This window comes from Ruditapes philippinarum, unplaced genomic scaffold, assembly GCF_026571515.1.
Source record: "Ruditapes philippinarum isolate M1 unplaced genomic scaffold, ASM2657151v2 ctg86_1_1_1_1, whole genome shotgun sequence".
In the NCBI taxonomy this organism is placed as follows: domain Eukaryota; kingdom Metazoa; phylum Mollusca; class Bivalvia; order Venerida; family Veneridae; genus Ruditapes; species Ruditapes philippinarum.
In genome coordinates, this window is record NW_026864957.1 from 215902 (window position 1) to 240125 (window position 24224).

General features: G+C 32.0%; 3 protein-coding genes across 3 annotated transcripts in view; 2 read left to right on the plus strand and 1 right to left on the minus strand.

The window, feature by feature from the left end:
• LOC132727404 (tRNA pseudouridine synthase Pus10-like) overlaps window positions 1-1121 on the plus strand; it is a 33922-nt gene extending 32801 nt beyond the window's left edge. The window contains exon 17 of the mRNA XM_060712873.1: window positions 956-1121. Within this exon, the coding sequence (XP_060568856.1) occupies window positions 956-1009 (54 nt within the window). The 3' untranslated portion in view covers window positions 1010-1121. The remainder of the gene's footprint in view (window positions 1-955) is intronic.
• An 837-nt stretch (window positions 1122-1958) lies between these two features.
• Window positions 1959-5273, minus strand: LOC132727395 (uncharacterized). The gene is made up of 3 exons (XM_060712853.1): window positions 3859-5273; window positions 3102-3243; window positions 1959-2427 (listed from the first exon to the last, which is right to left on the minus strand). The coding sequence occupies exons 1-3, from the start codon at window positions 3914-3916 to the stop codon at window positions 1959-1961; spliced, it is 669 nt and encodes a 222-aa protein (XP_060568836.1). The 5' UTR covers window positions 3917-5273.
• A 1183-nt stretch (window positions 5274-6456) lies between these two features.
• Window positions 6457-24224, plus strand: LOC132727394 (fibrous sheath-interacting protein 1-like). Its single transcript, XM_060712851.1, has 14 exons — window positions 6457-6599; window positions 10025-10242; window positions 10713-10962; window positions 12625-12771; window positions 13866-14043; window positions 15135-15247; window positions 16648-16749; window positions 18704-18855; window positions 19134-19247; window positions 19725-19889; window positions 20500-20655; window positions 22088-22266; window positions 22629-22765; window positions 23218-24224. Exons 2-14 carry the CDS (start codon window positions 10027-10029, stop codon window positions 23790-23792), a joined length of 2484 nt encoding a protein of 827 aa, XP_060568834.1. The 5' UTR covers window positions 6457-6599; window positions 10025-10026; the 3' UTR covers window positions 23793-24224.

A 24224-nucleotide genomic window follows, 5' to 3' on the forward strand; every position in this document is an offset into this window, starting at 1 on the left:
AAAAGCCTTTGAGATATCAAAATGAAACTTCATAGGTGCATAGATCTCACTCAGGAGGTGTGCACTGCACAAGAATGATAACTCTACCTTTTATAATTTTTGAGTTATTGCCCTTTGTTCTTTTTCATACTTAATTTTTCAATTCAATTTTTTTCTCAAAAAGTATTTGAGGTATCAACTTGAAACTTCATAGGTGGATAGATTTTACTGAGGAGGGATGCAGCACACAAGAATGATAAACTACCCTGCATTATTTTTCAGTAATTGCCCTTTGTTATTTTCAGCCATCAGTATTCACATAGGTTTCAAATCTGCTATCACTATAGCCATCAGTTTTCATTACCAAAAGACCTCCTAAAATGGAAATATTCCGCTCTACTACATATACATTCTTCCAATGAGCAAACAAATTCAGCGGAGGATGGCCATGTTGACATGGCTCTTGTTTTAAAAATTAAATAACTTTGAGTTGAAAAAATCTTGAAAAGCAAGGAAATGTTGATAAAATAAAAAACATGAAAAAACAAGGAAATGTTGATTTAAAAAAAACAACAAGAAACAATAATTTTGTTCTTAGTTTGACCATTTTTTGTTTAAACTATGTAAACAAGGAAATAAAGATGAACTACAGGTCAAGGTCATCAAAGTGGGTTTATGTGATTAATTTTTTTTGACCTGTTTCGGTCAACCACTGACCTGTTCATCAGGATTAAAATGTTATTTATTGAAGAACGATTGAAAAGGAATCATTATTTGAATTAGCTCTTGATGTACAGTTCCTTGAACTAACCAGTACTGGTATCATATGAGGAAAAGTTAGTTGTGACCCTAGTAGGGCTTGAGCTCACAATACCTGGCTTAAGTGGCAGACACCTTAATCCACAAGACCACCACTTTCCTTCATTTGATTTTATCACATGTATACAGTTTGAAGATTATTGTACATCTTTTTCAGGCTGTTGAATTGGATTGGCCAAAAACTATAGATACGGAGGAATGTGTGACCTAGTGACCTAGATAATTCGGAAAGACTTAATTAATCATCGTGAAATTGAACTGTGATTGACCCTATCAGTTTTGTTAAAGAATTGGTATTAAAGTCTAAAAAGTAAAAAAAAAAACATTTTATTTTTATGTTTTTATTATCCACTAGCCCTTCAAGACTTTGTACATTGTACAGGGATATTTTTTTTGAGTATTTCTTGTTAGTAGTTGAGACTTTTGACAGTAAAATTTTCACAATAGACTTTATATCTGGGCTAGATGTGATTGAGGTTGCTTATTTCTATTATGGCAGTACATGAATGTTTGAATCCCATTTTTGACATTGAGACTTTTGATAGTAAATTTTCACAATAGACTTTATATCTGGGCTAGATGTGGTTGCTTATTTCTATTATGGCAGTTCATGAATATTTGTATCCCATTTTTGACAGTCAATTATTTTATAAATTGAAGTTACCAATTAAGCTTTTCGGTTCTATTGAAACTTTACTGAAAAAATATCAACTAAAATGTGTATAAATTTAAAAAAAAAATGTGTATTATCACATTGTTCCCATACTTTTTGCTTGTTTCTAGACAATTTTTTTATTATTGATGGCTGTCTTTAATCTATTCAATATTTGTAACATCCTTAAATCTTGAAAAAGTGTCTTCTGCCAGCCAGGTGCTTTACTGGTGACTGTCTTAATGTATTTTCACTACTTGATAGGCCCTAAATTGATAATGGATAGTTTAAAAAATTGAGGCTTGACAAGTCCTTTTAAGAAATCCAGCAGATTAAGTACTAACCCAACTTAAGATGGAACAAGTGGTTATTCTTTTATTGGTTTATTGATGGATACCCCATTACCAAGCGAAATTTCATAGAAATTTGAATGATGATTTCTAAATGAAAACGTTCAATTTTGTCAAAATTAACATCGAAAAAAAAAAACTGGCACAGATATCTGTTTTCATCTGCAAACGCTCTTCTTCCACCAGAAAATTCCGGATTTCTTGCATAGTAATGTACAACCACATCCGTAACACACGCAATCTTGGTCAGTTTCACAATACATCCCCATTATCCTGTCGCACTGTAGAACCCTGTACTCGGAGATTCTCCTTTTATAGACAAGTTCTCTTTCAGCTAATGCTTTAGTTAATAATATTTTCACAGCAAACTTTATATCGGGTTTGGACGTTTCATATTTTTGAGCTAAATCTGCACACAAAGTGTTTAAATCTTGCTCCAGTTTTTTCAATTTAAAGTTAATTGCAGCCATATGCTGAGCTATTACTGTTGCTTGTTTTGAGTAGGTATTTAACAAGTTGTTGTATGTAATAATTAACTTTGAAAACAGATTCTTTATGTTGTGTCCAGTGAGTACAGAAACCATTTGTGCCACATCCAACAATCTTGTCATCTTGAACCTTTCATCGCTATAAAATGAAAATAAAAATTGTTATTAACAGTTGAATTTTTTATTTTTTTACCAACATTTGAAATGGACTTGCCAATCTTGATTTGGACAAAACCATTAATCATTTTTGGGGAAATTTTCAAATTATGTACTGACTGAATAGCAAACAGTGCTGGCCATGATCGCTGACTTTGGTCTGCACTGTTGACAAGGGTAGCACCAGTAGGCTAGAGGTTAAAATAATTTTTTTCTGTTGATATGACTACTTTTTTATTAATAACATACTCTCAGGCAGTAACCTGATTTTAAACGCCCTAATTTTTTAATTTTCTTTTTGCATAGAAAGCAAACAATGTGCAGGTGTTTAAATAAATGGTATCACAGAGGTCATTATTTTGGTCACATGATCACTTTTTAGCTTTAAAAATGTAATGGACAACCATAAGAATTGGCTAAATTTGTGTATGTGTATATTTTCTGGCACAAATGCACGTTTATTTTTTGGCACCAATATGTGTATATTTTCTGGCACAAATGCGTATATATTTTATGGTGCAAGTGTGTGTATATTTTCTGGCACAAAAGAATGCCATTATAATACAATAAGAAATGTGTTCAAAGGAAATAGGGAACATAGCTGGTATATGTTATGAGTCAGTAACAACAATAAAAGATTATGTTTAATGTCCATACCCATTTGTCTGCTTTGTAAAATGAAGTGTATGTTCTTGAGCTAGAGTTTCTTGTGAGGTATTTTCATTTCTTCTCTCACCATCAGTGCAATTTTTGTCTCCATCAAAACAGTTTGAGTCATTGCTCAATGTAGCCAAAGAGCCTGAAACAGATCAAATTATATAATAATTATTTTACTATAGTTCATGATAATAAACATTTATATGCCTTAAGTAATTACGAAACGTACAATATTGAATGTACTTCTGCTGAAAGTTTGATTCATATATAATACATACATATCTACATGCCATCTTCCACATTTAAATATAAGTTGGCTACAGTGAAATTATATTTTAATAATTTTACTAAAATTATTAAATATATTTCACTGCTACATTTATACTTGTAACAAAAACAGTCATTCTATGATAATTCCTCACCACCCCAACTTACATAAACACTTGCACCAAGTATAATAAAAATCTCAGTAAAGAATGTCAGAGAGCATCATATTATGGATTTTTTTTTTTAATAAAAGAAATAACAGAAAAGCATTTAGACTTCTAGGACTGAACCTGCTCAATTTAGAGACAATCTCGGTATTCCAGCTAAGATAACCCGATACATTGATAAATAAGACAATTCCACAAGTTTGATGGTGACAGATATAAAACATTTGCAAAGGTTTTGCCAGACATAACACATAACAAGTTTGCCTGTATAAAACATGCATGAGGCATTTAACACAGAGTATGTTAAAATATTTAAGACTTACCTTCAATTTGCTTCGTTTGTAATATAGCACAACACAACAGAATAACATGCACATGCATTATGAAACTGTTTGTAACATGATTAGTCTAAAAACAATAACAACAAGAACCAAATTTGTGATAACTAATCAAAATTTCTTTATATTCCACATAAGTTCACCCACTAAGCACAATTCCATTTTTGCATTTTAAAAAGACGTTTTTTCATGCTTTTATATAAAATATATAAAAAGTTCTATTAAAATGTTCCCTTCTCATTTACAATTTGTGCATTATTAATTATCCTTTAATTTCATGTTATGTTAATTCACAATAAAAAAAAAAAAGATTGTTTTAATTTTTTCACTTGATAATATTTCCCACTCTGATAATGTCAATAAATCATACTTCATACACTCAAAGATACATTAAGATCCACATCATGTAACATTCTGTGGGAAGGACTTAATTTAGTATTGATGTAACTTATTAAATGTACTGTAAAGAATACGTAATAGGAGTTCTATAGGGAATACAAGTCATGGCATTTTAATGTTTAAGCAGCTTAAGCAATTTGTTTATTCAACCAGTCAAAAATTCAAGAGCCCTGGGATTGCTTCTTCATTTAGGAAGTCTGATGTGTAAGGTCCTATATACTGTTGCCTGCATGCTTATCATGTTTTGATGCCACTTCTACTTAGCAGTCCCAAATTCAAAACCTGGGCAGGGGTATTACAAAATATCAAAGGGGTAATGGCTTGATGCAAAATTAATCTGTTTACCTGCTTAAATATCTGAAATGAACTTTTCCATCTATGAATCTGGAAGCAAAACCAGGGAAAATGTATACCAACTAAATAATGAACAGCTAGTAAAAACTATGATCAGATATAGCAGAACACGCTGGCATGCTTATTGATATTTAAAACAGTTACAAGTAAACAATTTGAATATTTATTGAAAGAGAGGGAAATGTAATGATATCAGTTAAACATGACACATTAACTTTGACCTTTATATCGGTTAGTATGATATTATTCAATGAATGCCTGAATGGGCAGCTCCTTATATTAGACAGGTGATTCCCGCTATAGACCAGGGTCCACAGTTATAAAAAATTTTAATAAGCACAAAAAACAGATCTCAGGTATTTCATTGGTCAGAAACCAACAGAGAATGTAAATCAATGAAAATCCTTAAATTCAAGGCAGATCTCAGATAAAAGTTTTATAACCTCGAGGTCAGTTCTTAGATTAAACTAGATTAATTCACATCTGTGTTCTTCCTATTAATTTCCTTCAGAACTTCGTAATATTTGTATACATATATAATATTATATAGAGTTATTTCTGTATTAGAAAAATACACAAATCTGAAAACTACAATTTTGTTCCACACTGGTTACATAGATTAATTCAGTTGCCATCATCAGACTAAGGTTACAGGATAATTGTTAAATTTCTGTTATTGATTAAATGAATACAATTTAAGTCATGAATTTTTCATGATTCCTCAAATTTTGTTTGTCTGTTATCTTATTTTATTTTTTATTCTTAATTTAGATTGTATATATGTTACTTATGGATAATTCAAAAGAAAAAATATATTTTTTGAGTTATATTGTAATTCATATTTAAAGAATGTAAAGGAAGACAAATCCAATTTTAAAACTTTTATTATCAATGGGAGTTGTCTAACTTTTCTCTCTAAAAGATATCCGAGTTTCATATTTAATCCTGTAGTTTTAAAGAACATATTTTATAATGTTGTACATAGTGATCAAGATCTACATGTATATTTTGCTGCAAAATAGATAAAAGAGAAAGATTGTATCATTATAACAAAACTCCATTTTGAAGTCACTTAATTTGAAAAGCAATGTCAAATCCCTTTACTAAGGTTTTGCATTTTCTTATCATGACATTATGCCCATCTGATGGTATATATATAGTGAGTTAACAATTGAAAGTCAAAATAAGTTTACATTTTGCCATAACTACTTTCAGTTTTATAATTTTTTACTTTGCATTGACATATATATATATTACTGACATACATGACATAGCTCAAGGAAATTTCTGTAAATATCAATCAGAATTCAACTGTAACCTTTTATTTAGAAAAAGAGTGGGGCAGTCTTTTTATATCTTAGACAGATTTATATTATATTTTAACATTTTTCAATACCAGCTGTTGGCCAATCACCATTATATCAGTCAATCTTTTGAAATATAATTATAGTCTATTCAGGTCAACTTGACAATGGAAAAATGAGCATAATGTCACTTTAATATAAAATTCATTTGCAGATGTTTTTTTATGAAGATGAAATCAGTGGAGCGTGCTTTTAGACTAGGGGTACCATGTACAAAATCATCATATGACCTAATAAACTGTGTTGGTGTGATGTTAAAACCGACAAAAAAGAACAAAAAACTTGGTTTAAACATTGACAGAAGAAATTTTTTATGCTTTCTATTATATTTACTCATGAAAAATCTTTTGAATTAGTTGTTTGATTTCATCAAATCATAAATGTACATGATATAAAAGTTAATGAAAATGAATCACGTTTTGTGACCGTATTTTATTTAGGTCCGTCTATATTGTACGGTTGAGTTACGTTAATAACGGAAAATAGTTTGCCGGAAGTTATGATTGGTTTTGCCTTCATCAAGCGTTCAACGACAAACGGGGGAACCAATCTATAAATTCCAATATGGAAGAATATCAAGAAAATTAAGATTGGAAATACGTGATTCTGGTAAGTTTTCTGATGCATTTGCTTATCTATATGTACTAAAACAAATAATTTTAAGATAATTTAACTTAAATATTAATGAGAAATGTTTAATCGGGTGATCGTCAAAGTGAAAACCATGTTTAATGAAATGTTCTATTCTGTCACCATGGAAATTATGTCAACTATATGACTAAAACTGCTATTCATACATAGTTGATTAAAATTTGAAATATTCTAACCGTTGATCATGGTGAAGACAAGTTGTTTATATATCTAATTGATCAATGATGATCGGATTGTGCAGAATGTTCCTATTAATCCTATTAAATCGAACTTGCTGATTGACATTATTTTAAAATTAAACAAAAAAATATAGATAAGTTGTTGTTTTTTATTGTAATGACATTTGCTAGAAATCGTAGGAAAACAAGCAGTTTAAAAACTGTGTAATTTGAATTGATTTCGCTTTTGCAAGCAGACTTCCTGAAAGTTTAAAAAAAGTGTTGGCCATACGGTCTGACAAACCATGAAAATCTGTCGGACAGAAATGAAATCTGTCGGACCGAATAAAATTAATCAAATTCAAAGGGAAACTTTTCGGTATTAATTTTTTCGCCGTACAATAAGCACAGTCTGTACAGCGCAATTTTCATCTCTATCTTAATAATCTATCTATCTATCTCTGAGTACTGCCAACCCCTCTCGCGAGTGTTATAGGTAGGAAATTGTCATACACTAAAAATTCACGGTCCTGCTTCCATTTTTCATTAAATTTTGTCTCAGGTTTATTCTTTTCTTTCATCTTTTATTGCTGTTCTGGGCACTCCTCTGACGGAGATTTACGTTTTTTCCCAGGTTTGGCATCTGTTTAGTGCCCCCATTTTGTATACATGCTACTGGGATAAAAGCCGGACAGTCAGACCGATCTGGAAAAAAAAACGTCGGACCTAATCAAAATTTATCGGACATGTCCGTCGGACCGACATATTTTGGGAAGTCTGGCAAGAAGAATTTTATTTGCATTTCAGGACTGATAAATTTTGGTTTTTCATTTGATGTACTGTTAAGTTAAATCAAATGATTTTTTAACTATAGTGTCAACACATAATGGCAGCGTGGCTAAGAGGTTAATGTATTGGACTAGTTATCTAAAGATTGCTGGCCGTGATGGCTCAAACCCTGTCAGCGACAAGCCATTGTTTCCTTGAGCAAGAAACTTTACATAATCATTGCTTAGTACTGGTTGTTTCCAGGAATGGATTCCACAGTGTTTCAATAAGCTTATAGCTTCCAACACAATCAAACTAAAATAATTTTTTATAAACTAACTCATAATCTGAAATGAATTAAAAGACTGTGGCATAAATAATATGAAGATGAAGAAAAGTAAAAGTCACATATTTAATGATCACTTTTTGAATATTACTTCTGTAGACTTCTGAGTCAAGCACATATATTTACAGGGTGTCCGTTTGACCCTTGAAATGACTCTTTGACCCTTCAAATTTCCAAAAGACCTGATTTGACCCTCAGGATTTGAACTGGAGGGTCAAATTTTGTTAAAATCATGGGGATTTGACCTTGAAGTGAGCAGGGCTCATCCGGAAGGGCGATTCAGGCGAAAACTTCGCCGTGTATATTCCAATTTCGCTCTTCCGATTGATCAAAGAGAAGTCAACATCGCCGATAAAATCTTAATTCCCAAATAGTAATTACTTAGCGATGTAAAGAGCAGAGATTGTATCCGCCCATATGACGACCGCTAATTATCATTATCCAATCAGAGCGTCGCTTTATACTACCCTTCTACCTGTAAGCGAAGCGATAGACCGCCTACTCTAAACAGTAAATAATGAGAGCATCGGCCCGAAACGGTATAATTGTGTGTTTATACGGGATTTGGCGATAATTATACATTGTTTTTTCCCCGGTTATCTAAACACGTGCAATCTTCCCTAATTGATATACACGATGCACTTCGATGGTGGGTTTTTAACCCGAGTAAAGGCGATGTGCAATGATATTTTCACGGCTATCACAAAACTGTTAGTCAATTAAAAATAATCAATTTCGACCGGATTAAAAGCTTAATCATAGTTTTGAATGATTTCAGTCTGTTAACATCAATTTTTTACTGTAAAATTGTTATGTCGCTCACGTCATGGCTACAGGGCGAAATGCCCAAACATAGCAGTAAAAGAAAGTTACTGATTCTGATACACCTATGCGAAAATTTAAGAAAACCATTTCGCAAAAATCTTGCGATTGGTATGTTGTAGACAGTGGGGGTGTTTGGCATTGTTTACAAATTTGACACAGTTTACGCACGTGGGCAAGACATCCCGGCTAAACTACATATGGCTAAACTACATATTGGTCGTATATCATGTAACGTATATAACAACAAAATTTGTCAAGAAGAAGAGTTCTTACTGTTTCAATATACATATTTGTTTTAATGTCGTAAATATGACGCTCAGGTTAAGATTTATCAATATTGTAAATTCTAAAAAGCATTATTTATAAAGATATTACCGAATTTAACATTTCATGAAAATAAAGGGAGGTAATTAGAAATTAATTTTCTACAATTTCTCAGTCAAAATTTTCAATAAGAAATGAATATATGTAATTTTAGTGATCAAATATAATGTGCACAAATGTTTGCAATACATATTTTACATATTCTTTGATGTTTGAAAATTGTTTTATAAGCATAATTATATGCATATAAATCTGACATTACAACATTGAGGATTTTCAAAGAAATTTCTGTTACCAGAACAGAATAGAACAGATTTTATTAATCAATATCCAAGGTGACTTCATCTTCTAATAAAAGTGAGGAAAGAAAAAATATGAAATTGATTATATCATCATATCTTTTCTTACAAATGTACATGAAAATATATATAAACACATATTTAGAGAAAGCTTATAAATAGCTGATCAATAGATATCAAAAATAATTTTTTATATTCATATTTGCAGCTCAAAAACATTTAGATGCCATTGCCAGATCTACTACTAATTAATCTACTTTTAATTAATACTACTATTAATTAATCTACTATTTATTAATAAACTGGAGAAATATTATAAGTGATGTTAATTGTGTTTATATTATAAGGATGTATAGCCATGCATGTTAATGCATATACATTGGGTTGTTTCCCTTCTCCCTAATTTTCGCGAGGAAGTCACTTCTCCCTAAAATTTCCCCCCAGGATGAGCCCTGGTGAGTAAAACTTAGTCAAAATGACCCTGAGGATTTCATGGCTAGTCATATAGATTGGAAGCAATTTGATAGATTTTAATCTACACCGGGTTCCCATTTACCTTATATAAGTTGTCACAATAAATTTAGTGTTATGAAATTTTTTTCCCTGATATTTAATGAAATCAAGTATGTCCTTATTATCATAAATAAGTTTTATTATTAACAGAAATGATGGAAAAGAATCTTAAAAAGAAGAAGACAGGTTCTAATGCTTCAGGTAGTAATCGGTCTACCCCAGCAAGTTCAGCTAGTACTCTGACGAAGTCAGTGGACAATAGTAGAGCCTCTAGCAGCAAGTCAGTAACTTCTGTGTCAAAGTCTGTCACCAAATCACGAACAGATTTTGTAAATGGCTTAGATGTTGCAAAACCAGAAGCAATAACGGTATGTCTTATTCTTAAATGTTTAAAATGATAAAAAATAGTATTTTTCCAAAATCAAGATGCATACATTATCAAATTTTGCTTTATTCGTCTTAATATTTGTGCAAAATTCAAGTCTTGATTGGGCCCTTGGGAATTATAAAAATGATGGTAAACACAAATTTATAAATGAAAAAGAAGTTGTAGTACTTGTCTTGCAATTTAAGTCAATCTAATTTTTAAAGATTATAAAAAGTTGACCTATGCAGGGACCTGTAGTCATTTCAGACTCTTTAAATGCTGAATGCTTAATTTTATAATTTCCCTGTTTGGTCTCTTAAGATAGCAACACCTACCATAAAGTTACTAGTAAATACAGATGCATTACAGAAGCAAAGAAATAGCAAATATTTTCAATTTTAAAATATATATCCAGTCAGTGTCCAGTATCATTCAAGTTTAGGAAAAACACTGCTTGAAATTTATTCACAGGGTTATGACCTGCGTGCCCATCTCCAGCAAATCATGATGTTTTCTGATGATGATGAAGATGATGATGATGAGTATGATTCATCAGAACTTGATGATGAAGACGATGATGAGAGCCTTGAGAGTTTTGATGACACAGATGATAGAGATGATGAACTGCGTAAACTTGCCCAGGACGCCCCAGAAGACGGTCAGATAAGAACTCCGCTACCAACTGGGATGAACAATTGCCAGTCACTCATTCCCATAAGTGGTTTGTTTTATGATATTCTAGTCTTTGTTTCCTTTTATAAGATAATCTAGAAAGCTTGATTCATCTCGTTTTCTTAAGTATAGATTTATTGTTGAAAATATTTTAATATGTTTTTTAATTTTTTAGCTCGACTATTCGAAGAATATGAGAGCTATTGTAGTCGCCCCTGCGTCCGCGCCCGCGTCCGCGTCGGCGTCTTCGTTGGTTAAAGTTTTTTGTCAAGTAAAATATCTCAATTATTGCTTGAGATATTCAATTGAAACTTAAAATACTTATTTATAGTAACAAGGTACATCAGATTGACAAGTTGGATAACTCTGCCTACAATATTGACAGAATTATGCCCCTTTTTAACTTAGAAATTTTGGTTAAAGTTTTTTGTAAAGTCAAATATCTCAATTATTGCTTGAGATATTCAATTGAAACTAACAATACTTATTTATAGTAACAAGGTACATCAGATTGACAAGTTGGATAACTCTGCCTACAATATTGACAGAATTATGCCCCTTTGGAACTTAGAAATTTTGGTTAAAGTTTTTTTGTAAAGTCAAATATCTCAATTATTGCTTAAGATATTCAATTGAAATTTAACATACTTTTTTATAGTAACAATGTACATCAGTTTGCAAAATTGCATAACTCTGCCTGCAATATTTGCAGAATTATTTGCCCCTTTGAAACTTAGAAATTTTTGTTAAAGTTTAAAGGTCTTCAAAGATATTTACTTGAAACTTTACACATGCACTTAGGGTCATAATTGGAGGGTTATAATTGTATGTCACTGACCAAGTTCCATAACTCTATCTTGCATTAAGGCTGATTCATATCCCCTTTTCTACTTAGTCTCTTGGTTAATGTTAACATGCAAGTTTTACATATCTCAATAACTATTAAAGATATTTATTTAAAACTTCACATATGCATTTAGGGTCATAATTGTAGGTCACTGACAAAGATCCATAATTCTATCTTGCATTTAGGCTGATTTTTCTCCTCTTTTTCAACTTAGAAATTCATGGTAAAGTTTTGCTTGTAAGCTGTTATCTCAATAACTACTGAAGGGTTTGTGCCTTTTTTGGGACAATTTTATGCATTCATAATAATAAAGCAGTGATTTACTTGATAAAACATCTTAATAACAAGCCTTTGTACCTTTTCTGTCAAATTTATGTATTCATAGGTAATAAGTGTTATTATACTCAATAAAACACCCTTGTGACATTTGTAACCTTCCGAATAGTCAAGCCAATACCGTATAATTAGACTCTCTCTAAGGCCTATAACATGAATTTATAAAAAAAAAATTAGCCCTTTTGTGACCTTAAAAAATTTAACATTATCAAGGCTCTTTTACTATCAAGCACTTAGAATAGTCGAGCGTGCTGTCCTACCGACAGCTCTTGTTAAAAATTGCAGTAAGAAAGTAAGAAGGTATCTTTATAAAGTCTGAATATAAATTGGTGTCAGTTTTTATTAAACTTCATTTTGTAGAACTACTTAAAACTGTTTAGATACATTATATGATAAATGGAGTAACCTTGAGTTAAATTTCCAATGTATTAACAATGCTTTTTTGCCCATTGAATGAACTAAGTTAAATTCACCTTAAAATTTACAACAAAATGAGAATGTTACATGAGAAGTTTTGTTGTATTATAGAAGAGGATGGTGAAGATCTTGATAGTGAAGAAGAAAATGAACTAATGAAGGAAATCCGTAATGAGATTACCAACAATGTCAGGGAAGAGATGAAATCAGAGTTAGAACTTTACAAAGCTAAACTGAAGAAATTGGAAGGAAATGCTGGTAAATGCACTTATTAAATTCTTTTTTACCTTTCACAGTAAAGAAAGATTTTGTCTTAGGCATGTATGTCATAGCAGCTGTGGTTTCAAATATCAAGAAAACCTGGTTTGCTTCATTGTGTTTTAATGCAATTAATGAATGTATAAGTTTAAAAGCTACAAGTATAGATTAGTGTTCATTAGAAAGCACATAAAAATTTAATTGGCCAGGAGCAGAGAAATTGAAATTATTTTCAAAAATAGTTGACTTACTAGTTACAATTTAGTTGAAACCCTGAACAAAAAATTATTTTTTCTTTCTTTTTTTTCCTATAAGATACTCACTTTGATTATGATTCTGTTGACCCTCATAAATATTTGCATAATAAAATATTGTCTCCATATTAACAGGAAAGTAGCATTTCAAAATCATGTTTAGCACATGAAATTTGTCTGTAGTCCCAAAAAGAATAATTTTTTAGCTCAGTTGAAGATTGAAGTAGAGTCTAGCTGTAGTTTTCATTGGGAAGTTTTTGTAGAGTATTTAATTTTGGGTAATATTTCTTCAGAATTTCATTCATGGTCAGATCATGATTATACCATGATTGTTCAATGAATTTATTTAAAACAATTACAATATGTGTTTGTCTGTCCACCTACATGTAGCACAATATGAAGAGGTTAATTTCTCCCTGACAATTGAACTCTGACATTGAGTCTTATGGTCATTTGTCTCTCACCACTGATTCAGAAATCATGTGAAGTTAGTAGTCGGTTACTTGCAGAGAAATTGGTTATAACTGGCTTAAATTATCCAGGAAAGCCTGTCAGCTGTATCAACTACTTAGATATGACCAAAAAAATGTATATAAAATAAGAAAAATATCAGTATAAAACTTGAAAAAACAAGCAAACACACAATATGCATTGTTTGCCACTTGTATGGAAGTGATTCTCGTCTGATTTTAAAGTGATGATAACTTATTTGATAACTTATCTCAGAAACAAAATATGTATTAGATATTTTTTTTCTCTGTTTACAGACATGTAAATGTACATGTACATACTATTGACACAACATATATATTTATATAAGTCTATGCATTTCTATTTTAGATGGTACAGAAGGAGAACAGGGAAAAGACAGTACAGGGGGCTTACATACAGACCTGGAAAACTTAGATCCAAAACTTAGAAATGCTATTATAAAAATGCGAAAACTTGATAAAATACTTACAAAGAGAGTGAGACGAGAAAAAGAGGTTAAAAGGGATAGAATTTTACTGGAAAGAAGGTTCGTGATAAAACTTTTCATTAGGTTTAATTCAATTTTCAATTTTTTTATGGTAAAAAGTTGGTACCTTGAAATGGATTCAAAGGGCTCTATGGTGAAAGCCGGGCCAGATGGTTAAGGGGGCCGATTTGAGTCATTTGTCCCTAACCACTGTGTGTAGGAATCTCTAAAGGAACAATGGAGCTAAGTTGTGAAAGGTTGTTGGTTCCAAGGAGCTTGACAAGTTGACATTCTATCAATAATTGGTATATATATTCAAATAAAATAAACAAGAAATAAATTGAAACACCTCGAGCTCATTTGTAAGAGGGGTATATTTGCCATTATTTATGAATTATTTGCTTATATTTTTCTTTTTTTTTATAGAATGTCAAGCTCCTGTGGTTGGTTCTACTTTGTTGTCCATTTATGCTTGAATTAATGCCCATAAACATGGATTTAAATATGGAAACTTAAAATATGTATATAAACATTGATTTTAAATCATTTGTGCCATAAGGCTCATAAGCATTGTTGAATGAACAGTTCATAAGTTTTATTGAATAAAAATAAAAAGTAAGTGAAACAAAATTCTGTGGATAAACATGCCTTGGTCATGAAGTTAAGATTTATAGTTTCTTCATTTTCTTTTTTATTAGCAAGACTATTCGTAAAACAGGGAGAGTTATTACACTAACCTAGGCGTCAGCATTACATTTTGGTTAAGTTTTTGCATGCATGTTGGTATCTCCAAAACTACTGAAGGGAATGAGTTGAAACTTCACACACTTATTTGAGAGTATATTAGGTCACTCTCTAAGGCCTATAACTCTAAACATGGTTTTTGTTGGAATAATACCCTTTTTGAACTTAAAATAATCTACATTATCCAGTCTCTTATTTTACTTTGAGCTCTGAGAATAGTCCTACTGACACTGACAGTTCTTGTTGCTGTGGAAATCTAAATTTCAGTGATAAGCTCAATAATATATTCCCCACATTGTTGGCTTAAGGTTCTTTTCTGAAAATGGCGGGAAAGTTCCTGATTTACTTTTCATTTTATATGACATGTGAATATTAATATAACATATTTTTACATTTTGTCTTTTCAGAATGAGGAAAGAGATAGAAGAAATAAACAAAGAAAAGAAAGATGAATATAAAGAAGTATTAAACAACGAACACAAGTTTTTGGCTTTAGAATTGCCTCAAAGGCACAATGAAGGTTAGTTTCTTCAGAAATATTTTAGTCCTTTTTGTTGAAAAAGATGCCTGGAGGTTCAAAATACATGTGTATGTTTCTTCACTATTTGTGAAGAAAAAAATCTAAATTGTTTTTACTGAAAAAAAAATTGCTTTTGAGAAATATATGAGTCAGTCAGTTTATGTATATCTTTTATTCCATATCCCTTATTTAGACATGTATGCTTATAGTATACAATAGCAAAATAACAGTTCTTTTACACAGTCTGTGTTGTTTTGTGATGGACTTAAAATGTTTTTGAGACAATCTAAAGTCACCTAGTATTTGAAGTGTTACCAAAATGATCTCCAGTGTCTAGGTAAACAACTTGGGGTTATTTCTACTCAAAATTACACTCTTTTTGTGTGTTAGTCATTTTTTTTATTGATCTGGGTGTGAGTTTGATGTCAAATATAAGATATTGTGTTGATTGTTTTGACAAAATTTCGTTACAGATACTCTTAAATTTAACCAACGGAATATGTTATTTAACAAGTTTGCATTGGCAGAAATTTTGAATACTTTGAAAGCATATACATTATAAGAAGTAAAAATAAAAACCCTTCAGTTCCCTATGTACAAGATTTTTTTGTCTGAAATCTAAAGAAGTGCATTTTAGACAGCATTTAGAATAGGCTTTGTAGTATCATTGTAATTTTGGAGAGAAACAAAAAACCTACATGTATTACCCTTCTTTCTTTTGCAGAATCCATGTTCGACTTTGTACTAAGTATTTGAAATTTAGGCAGTGTTTACACTTATATTAAGATTGCAAAAATATAGTGTTTTTATATGCCCGAAAGAATTGATTTCGGGGTCACAAGGTCAAAGGTCAAGGTCAATATTACTTTTAAACTAAAAACAGTTTTTTGAGCATAACTTAAGTTCCATTTGGCCCACATTGTTCAAACTTCAATGGATGATTGTCTATATTGGGTAGAAGACCCCTATTGATTTTAGGGTCTCAAGATCAAAGGTCAAGGTCACTATTACTTTGAAATTGAAAACAGTTTCTTGAGCATAACTCAAGTTCGATTTGGCCCACAATATTCAAAATTCATAGGATGATTGTCCATATTAGGTAGAAGACTTTTATTGATTTTGGGGTCACAAGGTCAGAGGTCAAGGTCACTATGACCTTAAAACTGAAAACAGTTTCCGGGGCATAACTTAAGTTCCATTTGGACCACAATATTCAAAATTCATAGGAGGATTCTTATTTGAAGGAGGTAATACTTTTTTTTAATTTCAATGTCTTAAAAATGCTTCATTTTTACTAAAAAATAAAAAATCACTTTCGGGCATATAATGCTCCGTCTAGTGGTGCTCTTGTTTTATATATATAAAGTATGGTAATTATATGATATGGTTATAAATTCCAGGTGTGACAGTACCTGATGAGTTTACAGGTGAAGAGGTTTTTGCCACCCAGCTTAATGAAGATGAATATCCTGGCCTTCATAGAGGAAATAAATCAAGAAAAGGTTGGTTTGGTTTTGTTTGTGTGATGTAAAAATCTTCTCTTAATTACAGTTCTCTTTGTTTGACTACATGTACTTGAGTTAATTTGAATGTTTATGCAAATTGTTACAGTTTTAGCTCACTGAAACAATGGTTCATGTGAGTTTTTAATATACTGCAAATTCACTTATATTCGTGGGCATGAAATTTCGTGGTTTTATCAAAATGGGCACTTTCACGGGTTCTTAAATTCGTGGATTTTCATTTTCTTGTAAAAAAATTGAGTAACCTAATGCAAATTAATCTTAAACTTAATCGCTGAACATTTTTACTTACAGCATGTACATATCTTTACATGTCACACAGCGCTTGTCAATAAATTTAATTTATGCCTCTGGGCACAATTACTGCCTATAATTGGCTGCAATTAACACATTTATGTGACATGGTATGCACCTTCATTAGACACCCTGCCCCTGTAATACGCCAATGTAAACATCGCATATTTTATACGACAACCGACACGTTTTAACCAGCGAGTTAAAAAAAGTTTACACCCTGAATTGGTCTTGCCATATTTGACAGTAACTACACGCAACGTAACAGCGACTGTTTATATGCATATTAATTAATCTGAGTAAATAACACGGGTATGTGTGGATCTAGAAAAAGTCGATGGCGTCTTTGATGTTAATGGTATAGCATTTGCACAAATACAGATAAAAATTCATTTAAACTGGATCATTTAAAAATGACAAAAGAATGTACAATTCATCTGTTTTAGCGATTGTATTTTTTTTATAGTTTTGTGTACTTACGACATTAAAATCAAAGACTTTTTTTTTTTAATTAATAAGAGCAAACTGACATTTTTTATAAGCGCTAATTATTGGATTGCCTGGGTTCCTATACTTACTCGATTGTGTCAAGTATTCTTGTCAACACAATCAACAACAATCAAGTGTGTATTTGTGACAGTAGAATCTAAATTGAGGACATATAATCGAGTTTTCTTTCAAGTTTCTTATATATTGCAAATGGATTTAATCTGTCACTAACCTGATTATCTGTAATTATCTGTAATTTATGTATATACATCCATTTCACGAAAATTGGCCGGAAAAGAGCCGACACATGTTTGTAATATATAGAACAGAGACAGGGTAAGAAATATTTGTTGGGATGAATGTTCGTCAGATCTTAAATTCGTGGATTGACCTACCCAAGAAAACCACGAAAATCCGTGCCCCACGAATGATAATGATTTTACAGTAGATCATCATAGATTAGGTTTTATATCAACATGTTTACTCAGACACAAATAGCATTTACCTAAATCTTGGTATATAGCATCCATGCGGAATTTTCAAATAAATCTGATAACTAAAGATAAAGGTAGAAGATCAACTTTAAATGACTGATTTTCATGAACCAGTGTTTTACCTTTAAACAACTCACTTGAAAGTGTCCATGTCATATAATTATAAAGATTGTTTAAATTGTTTTTATTCCAAGTAATCAATATTAACACTGATTGTACATGAATTGTGCATTTTTTCCCTTCAACCTCAGTGCTATCTTGTTTGTCTTGCTTTTCTTCCTGTGATTATGCCTTTCTTTAAACTGTTATCCAGGAAAGCTACAGCTTATCTTATGCAGAAACCTTTTGCAATCTTATGCATTATTTTTACTTGTCTGTTTCGAAGAAAAAGTCGAGCTACTTTGATCACTGTGTTGTCGATGTCATGGTAGTTGTCGTGCAAAAACTGAAATGTAGCCAATCATTCAAACATAGTTTAAGTTATCAACATGAAACTTGGAATACTTGCCTGTCATGACAAAGTGCAGTTGCTAGACAAGGGGCATTACTAAGTTTTGGTATAGTTATGTCTCTTTTTAACTTAGAATTTTTGTCAAAATTGGGTACCCTTAACGCCACACTCTAATCCCACTAACCATGCTCTTGTATATGTATAGGTCAGACTGCCTCCAGCCATAGAAGTCATGGTGAAAGTGACAGACCAGGCAGTGAGGGAGATACAAGCTCTGTAGCTAGTGGAAGTACTCAAGGATCAAAACATAGACATAAGAATAAAAGAAAGAAAGACTTTATTAAAAGAAATAAAGAGGTAAAAAAATTTCATTGATTCTTGTTTTATTGAATAATATAATAATAGTTCATAATAACTCCAGTGCAATTACCTTAGTACAATATAAGAAATTTTTCTTTTTAAGTTTAAATGACTTGACAGATGATTCCTTTGTGTACACTCCCGTATTTACAATTTTACATGACTGACAGATGATTCCTTTGTGTTTACTCACATATTTACAAGTTTAAAGGACTGACATATGCTTTATGTGTACTCAAAGATTTATGGAAACTTTTTATTTGTTCTGTTACCAGTTGGCAGCAGATGCCAGTAATGCTATAGCTATGACAGAAGAGGAGAAGAAAAGATTAGATGATCTACTTAAAGATGTAGAAAATATTCCAGATATACCAAATACTGCTGCACTGGTTAGTAGACTGAATTTACTTTTTAACCAACCAAATAAAATCTATTTGTTACTTATTGGATCTATAAATGCTTATGCCGCATATTTTGGCTCACTGTATAAATATTCTCTGTAGATATTTAAATGTACTGCCTGTGCAGAGCTTAAACTATTATATTTGTACACTTGACAAAGTTTTCACTAAAAAGAAAAAGTGCTATGATATTTAAAAAAATGCATGCATTTGCAGTCATGCTGCTTTTTCCCTTAACACGCTTGATATCTTAAATGGACTTTTCCATTTTTAAATCGGGACAGAACAAAGAAAATTTCAAAATATGTACTGACTGAATAGTGAACAGTGCAGACCATGATGTGCTAGCTGATCTTGTTCTGCATTGGTCACTTGGGTAGAAACATTTACCACCTGCTGGCTTAGCTTTTATTTCTGTGTTCCTAATTAAAATCATTACAGTATTTGTGTCACTTGTTTTTCTAGGATGAGAATAATCCATTTGAGCTGGCTATCCGACCTGGGGAAGGTTTTGTTCCGGATCAGGAAGAGTTACGTTCCTTGACTTCTATAGATTCTCGGTTGCGGGAAATTATGCCGCCTGACGACTATCAGTCAATCGCCTCTTCCTCGATGAGTCATTTACCTCAGGTAGAATCATATCTTGTTCGAAGATTTAGAAAAAAATGACACGTTTGTGTATGTTGTACGTCTTTGTTGTGATAATTCATGAAAATGCAAAACAGCCAAAATCTTTTGTGACTTGCTACATTCAAGTGTATGAGAACTTTATAAGCATGGTAAAACATGATGAACATTATAAAAAAAAACATGTGGTTATAAACTTGGATTTTTAGAGTGCATGCATGTTTTGTGATTTGCGATGTTTGTGATATGCAAAGGAAGTGACACATAGTAAAGGCACTTGAGTCTAGAATTGTATTACATTTTTTAACTTTTGTGCAAAATACTGAAAATACAAATGTAGCTATAAAATTATCAGTGTTAAAGTTTGAGTAGACACATTTTAGATTATTTTATTTGATTTCAATCACCATTTACTTTGCTTGTTAAAAGAATAGATGACAAAGAACAGTGTTAAGGAATTTATTTTGTTTTAGTTAATGTTTTCAAAGAGAATATGTGTTCTGTATTAGATTTTATTGTCATTAAATTTATTGTCATCAATACAAATATTTTTTGTTGTACTTTCACACCTCATCTTAGTTATATTGTTGTCAATTTGTTGTTTCACATTTAGAATAAGCTGTTCACACAAACTGGGGTAAAACATTCTTTTGACTGGGAAAATCGGGGCGAGAGGGCGCTGTTTCAAAATGCAGAGCAACGAGAAATGAATGAGCGAATGTTTCATATAGATGAGGAACTAATACGACTAAAAAATCCTGAGGATGAGGTATACATTTTTTTGTTTCAAAGACAAATAGTCAAAAAAGAAATTGGAAGAGGAAAACACATCTGCTTTTACACAGTTTCCTGTCATAACCATTGATAAGAATAGGGTAATCCTGGGTCCGAGGTTATAAAGATAACTCTTAGTTTAAACTCAGACCTCAGGTATTTGATTGGTCAGAAACTGCCACAGAATTTCCACTGACCAATGAAAATCCTGAGATTTGAGACATAACTCAGAAAAAAAGTTTTGTAACCATGAGGCAAGGTCTGTCCTTTGTGGTTTTAGAAACTTTATTGTTAAGGTCTATCACTTTGATTGACTTTCTGTTCACCGTTGCAAGTTTAAAACTCTTTCTCATGTTTCTGAGACAATGAATTATATTTTAATCAACCCTTAACCTGCTGAATTTCTTCATTGGACTTGTCCAGCTTCCATTTTGAGTGACTGTTTATTATCAGTTTTAGTGATGAAAATTAATTAAAATTTGAAATTAGCCCACTATCAGTAGAGTGTGGTCAGAATGAGTTGAAGTGCAGGCTGGCCTGGCACTATATTGGCCAAAAATGCTGACAGTTCCAGCAGGGCAGGTTGCAAATTAAGAATACTGATTTTGTCAGTTCTGCCAGTGGTTCTTGCTTGAAATAATCTACATGGAAGGCATCTGAGGTCTTCTTCTTATCAGAAAAGCTGAAATGGCCGTAACCATGTTGATGACTCAAAAGCCAAATATATATAAGTGTGTGTGTGTATATAGTAGAAGGAAACAAATTTTATTATGAAAGAAACTTTTACCAGGTATAAACCTTCTATAACTACAATGTCCTAAAGAGATTTGTGTACCATTTGATGTAGTTTTGAACCAATAACTTGTGTGCAAATTATCAGATAATTCCTTCATTCCTTTTTCTGGAATAAACATTTTTTGTGCAAAATGACCTGAAATGGAAAGCAGTGCAGAGCTTTGCACTTAACCAGGCTAAGAATTGCACTATTCATTGATTTTCTATTTAATTCTGAATACATTTCTTTATCATCTTTTGCATTTCCATTTCATGTGCTTCACTTGATTAAAATTTCAATTTTAATGTTTTTTAGACTTTTTGACCACAGTGGATCTCTTATGAAATAATATTGGCTAAAGAACTTTTAACCTTGACCATCCTTAATATCTTAAGTGGACTTGCCTTTATTTCAATATGGTCAAACGAAAGGTTTTTAAATATGAAAGTGAATAGTGCAGACCATGATCAGATGGCATGAATTATCCAGCTTTATCTGCACTGGCTATAATCTGTTGCTGTCAGCAGGCTTAAGGTTGTCAACCTGGATCGAATCAGAAAGAAAACAATATTTATAAAATCTGTCTGTATTAACTGAAATGTTTCTGAACAATATAGATCATTGTACGTATTCGAATATATTTACATTTAAGCTTGAAACACCAAGACTAGGAGAGGACCAGCTTAAAGATCTAATTGAACAATGTGTGACATCACTTTCTATGTCCTCAATGTCAAGGTTGACCTTGAACTCAGAGTCAAGGACATCGTTTGCAGACACAGCTTCTGAAATCAGTCATGTAATAGATGGAACAACAGACAATACTCCAAGGTAAAACAAACTGTTCTTTCTAGTGCAGCCAATTATCTGTTTATTACATAGAAATAATGTTTATTACCAAGAAAAATAAAAAAAATATAAAGGGATGTTGACTTAAAACCACTTGCCCCTTACGGCTGTGGGTAAGAATCCCAACAGGGACTTTGGATTCTTTCATGTGTGGAAGCTATCAGCATGCTTACAGAACATTAGTGGTTCTACTCAGGTACTGTTTGTGCCTAAAATAATGCATCGAAGGGCACCTAAAATGTTAAATAAATTTTGGCTCACCCAATTGAAAAGAAAATATAATCTGATATTTAGTGTTTTGCTTTAATATACCATTGAAAAGATTCTGTTTCTATTTGTTACAGGTCTCCAAGGTCAGCGAGACAGGAAATTTTAGATAATCCACCAAAACTACCACCTGATGTGTTACAGAAACTTCTGTCAGAGGCCTACAACCCTCTCTCCAAACATCTTAGTACTCTAAAAGAAGAGGATGATGAAGGTAAGTTAGGTAACTCTTTAGAATGATGGCTGTGATAATAACTTGCCTATGTTACCAGTATAGAGCTAGCGCAATTTAACTTACCCATCTGTGCTGTCAAGCTTCTAAATTTTAACATTTTGCTATTGAAATTTATTGAAATGTACTTTCTAAACTCATAACTTGCAAAATATCTTAAATGTAAATATCTGTTTTTCAATCTGGAAAAAAAGACATTCTATGATTTTTAGGGTAAATTTCATAACATACACTGACTGAATAGTATACTGTGCAGACCTTGATCAGACGACATGGGTGTGTCTGTCTAAGGGTTAAAACAACACTTTCATAATATTCTTTAATTATTGTTACTATAATGTAAGTTGCTCCCTGAGAAATTGTTAATTGCTGTCTAGAACTCAAAAAGTATTGTCGCCATCATGTTAACACAAAGTTATTTTGTTTGTTTCTAGATGAGGATGAGGAAACCACTCCCATACCATCTGAAGTCTGGAAGTTGATCTCCATGGAAACTGTGGATGAAAGTCAGACAGTTGAAAGCATTACATCTAGTATAGATACTCAAAGTAATGATAACAAGGCATTTGAATCTGTCAGTGAAAATAATAATAGAAATAATCCAGAGACCAGTCATGTAAGTGCTAGAAATGGATTAGGTAACTTTTCACGGACTTCATCTGCATCAAGTATTGCCAGTGTGTCCAGTTTAGGGACAGGAAGGGATACTAAAGAAAAGGAGCCATTAAAATTGCCTGAAATAGATCCCTCGGGGACACTTGTTACACAAGGTGTGAACAATCAAAGACGACCTAGTAGCAATTCCTCAGTACATACACCCGTGAACATGGTGCTTAACAGTTTTTCTGAATCAAGGATGGATAGTTTTGATGCTTCAGATTCAAGACTTGAACTTTTGTCCTTGGATGGTGAAATGATGAGCCCTCATCCTCCAAAAATGGAAAGGCGGGAAGGAAGTGGAAGCAAATCAAGGACAAATATGTCGGCTGGCCGGTCAAAAGTCATGTGATATGTTATAACAAAGTGTTACTTAACAAAGTGTTACTTATATAAAATAATATAAAAGCCAGAAGTATTGTCAAAGGTGCTTATTTAGGGTTTAGTTTCTTTGTGATCCACCAATGAAAATTGCTCTGGGGGCAAGGGGAAGGGTGTAAATGTGCACAGAGCATGAGTTGTCACCGTTGAAAATTTAGTTAAAGGGATAACGTAAATGAATTAAGTTTTTCACCATCATTGAAAACTTCAGGTGACAAGGAGCACATTAAGTTACCATCACCATTGAAAGTTGTTGGGAGGTGCAAATTGGATTTGCTGACAACAGTAAATGAGTGGATTTTCCAGTTAGCAATTGCCATTGAATATTTTGAGTATGGGAGGGGTATTTTGAACAGGCCATCACAAGTGAGAGATTGGGGTGAAACTTTTGTTGAAACTTAGT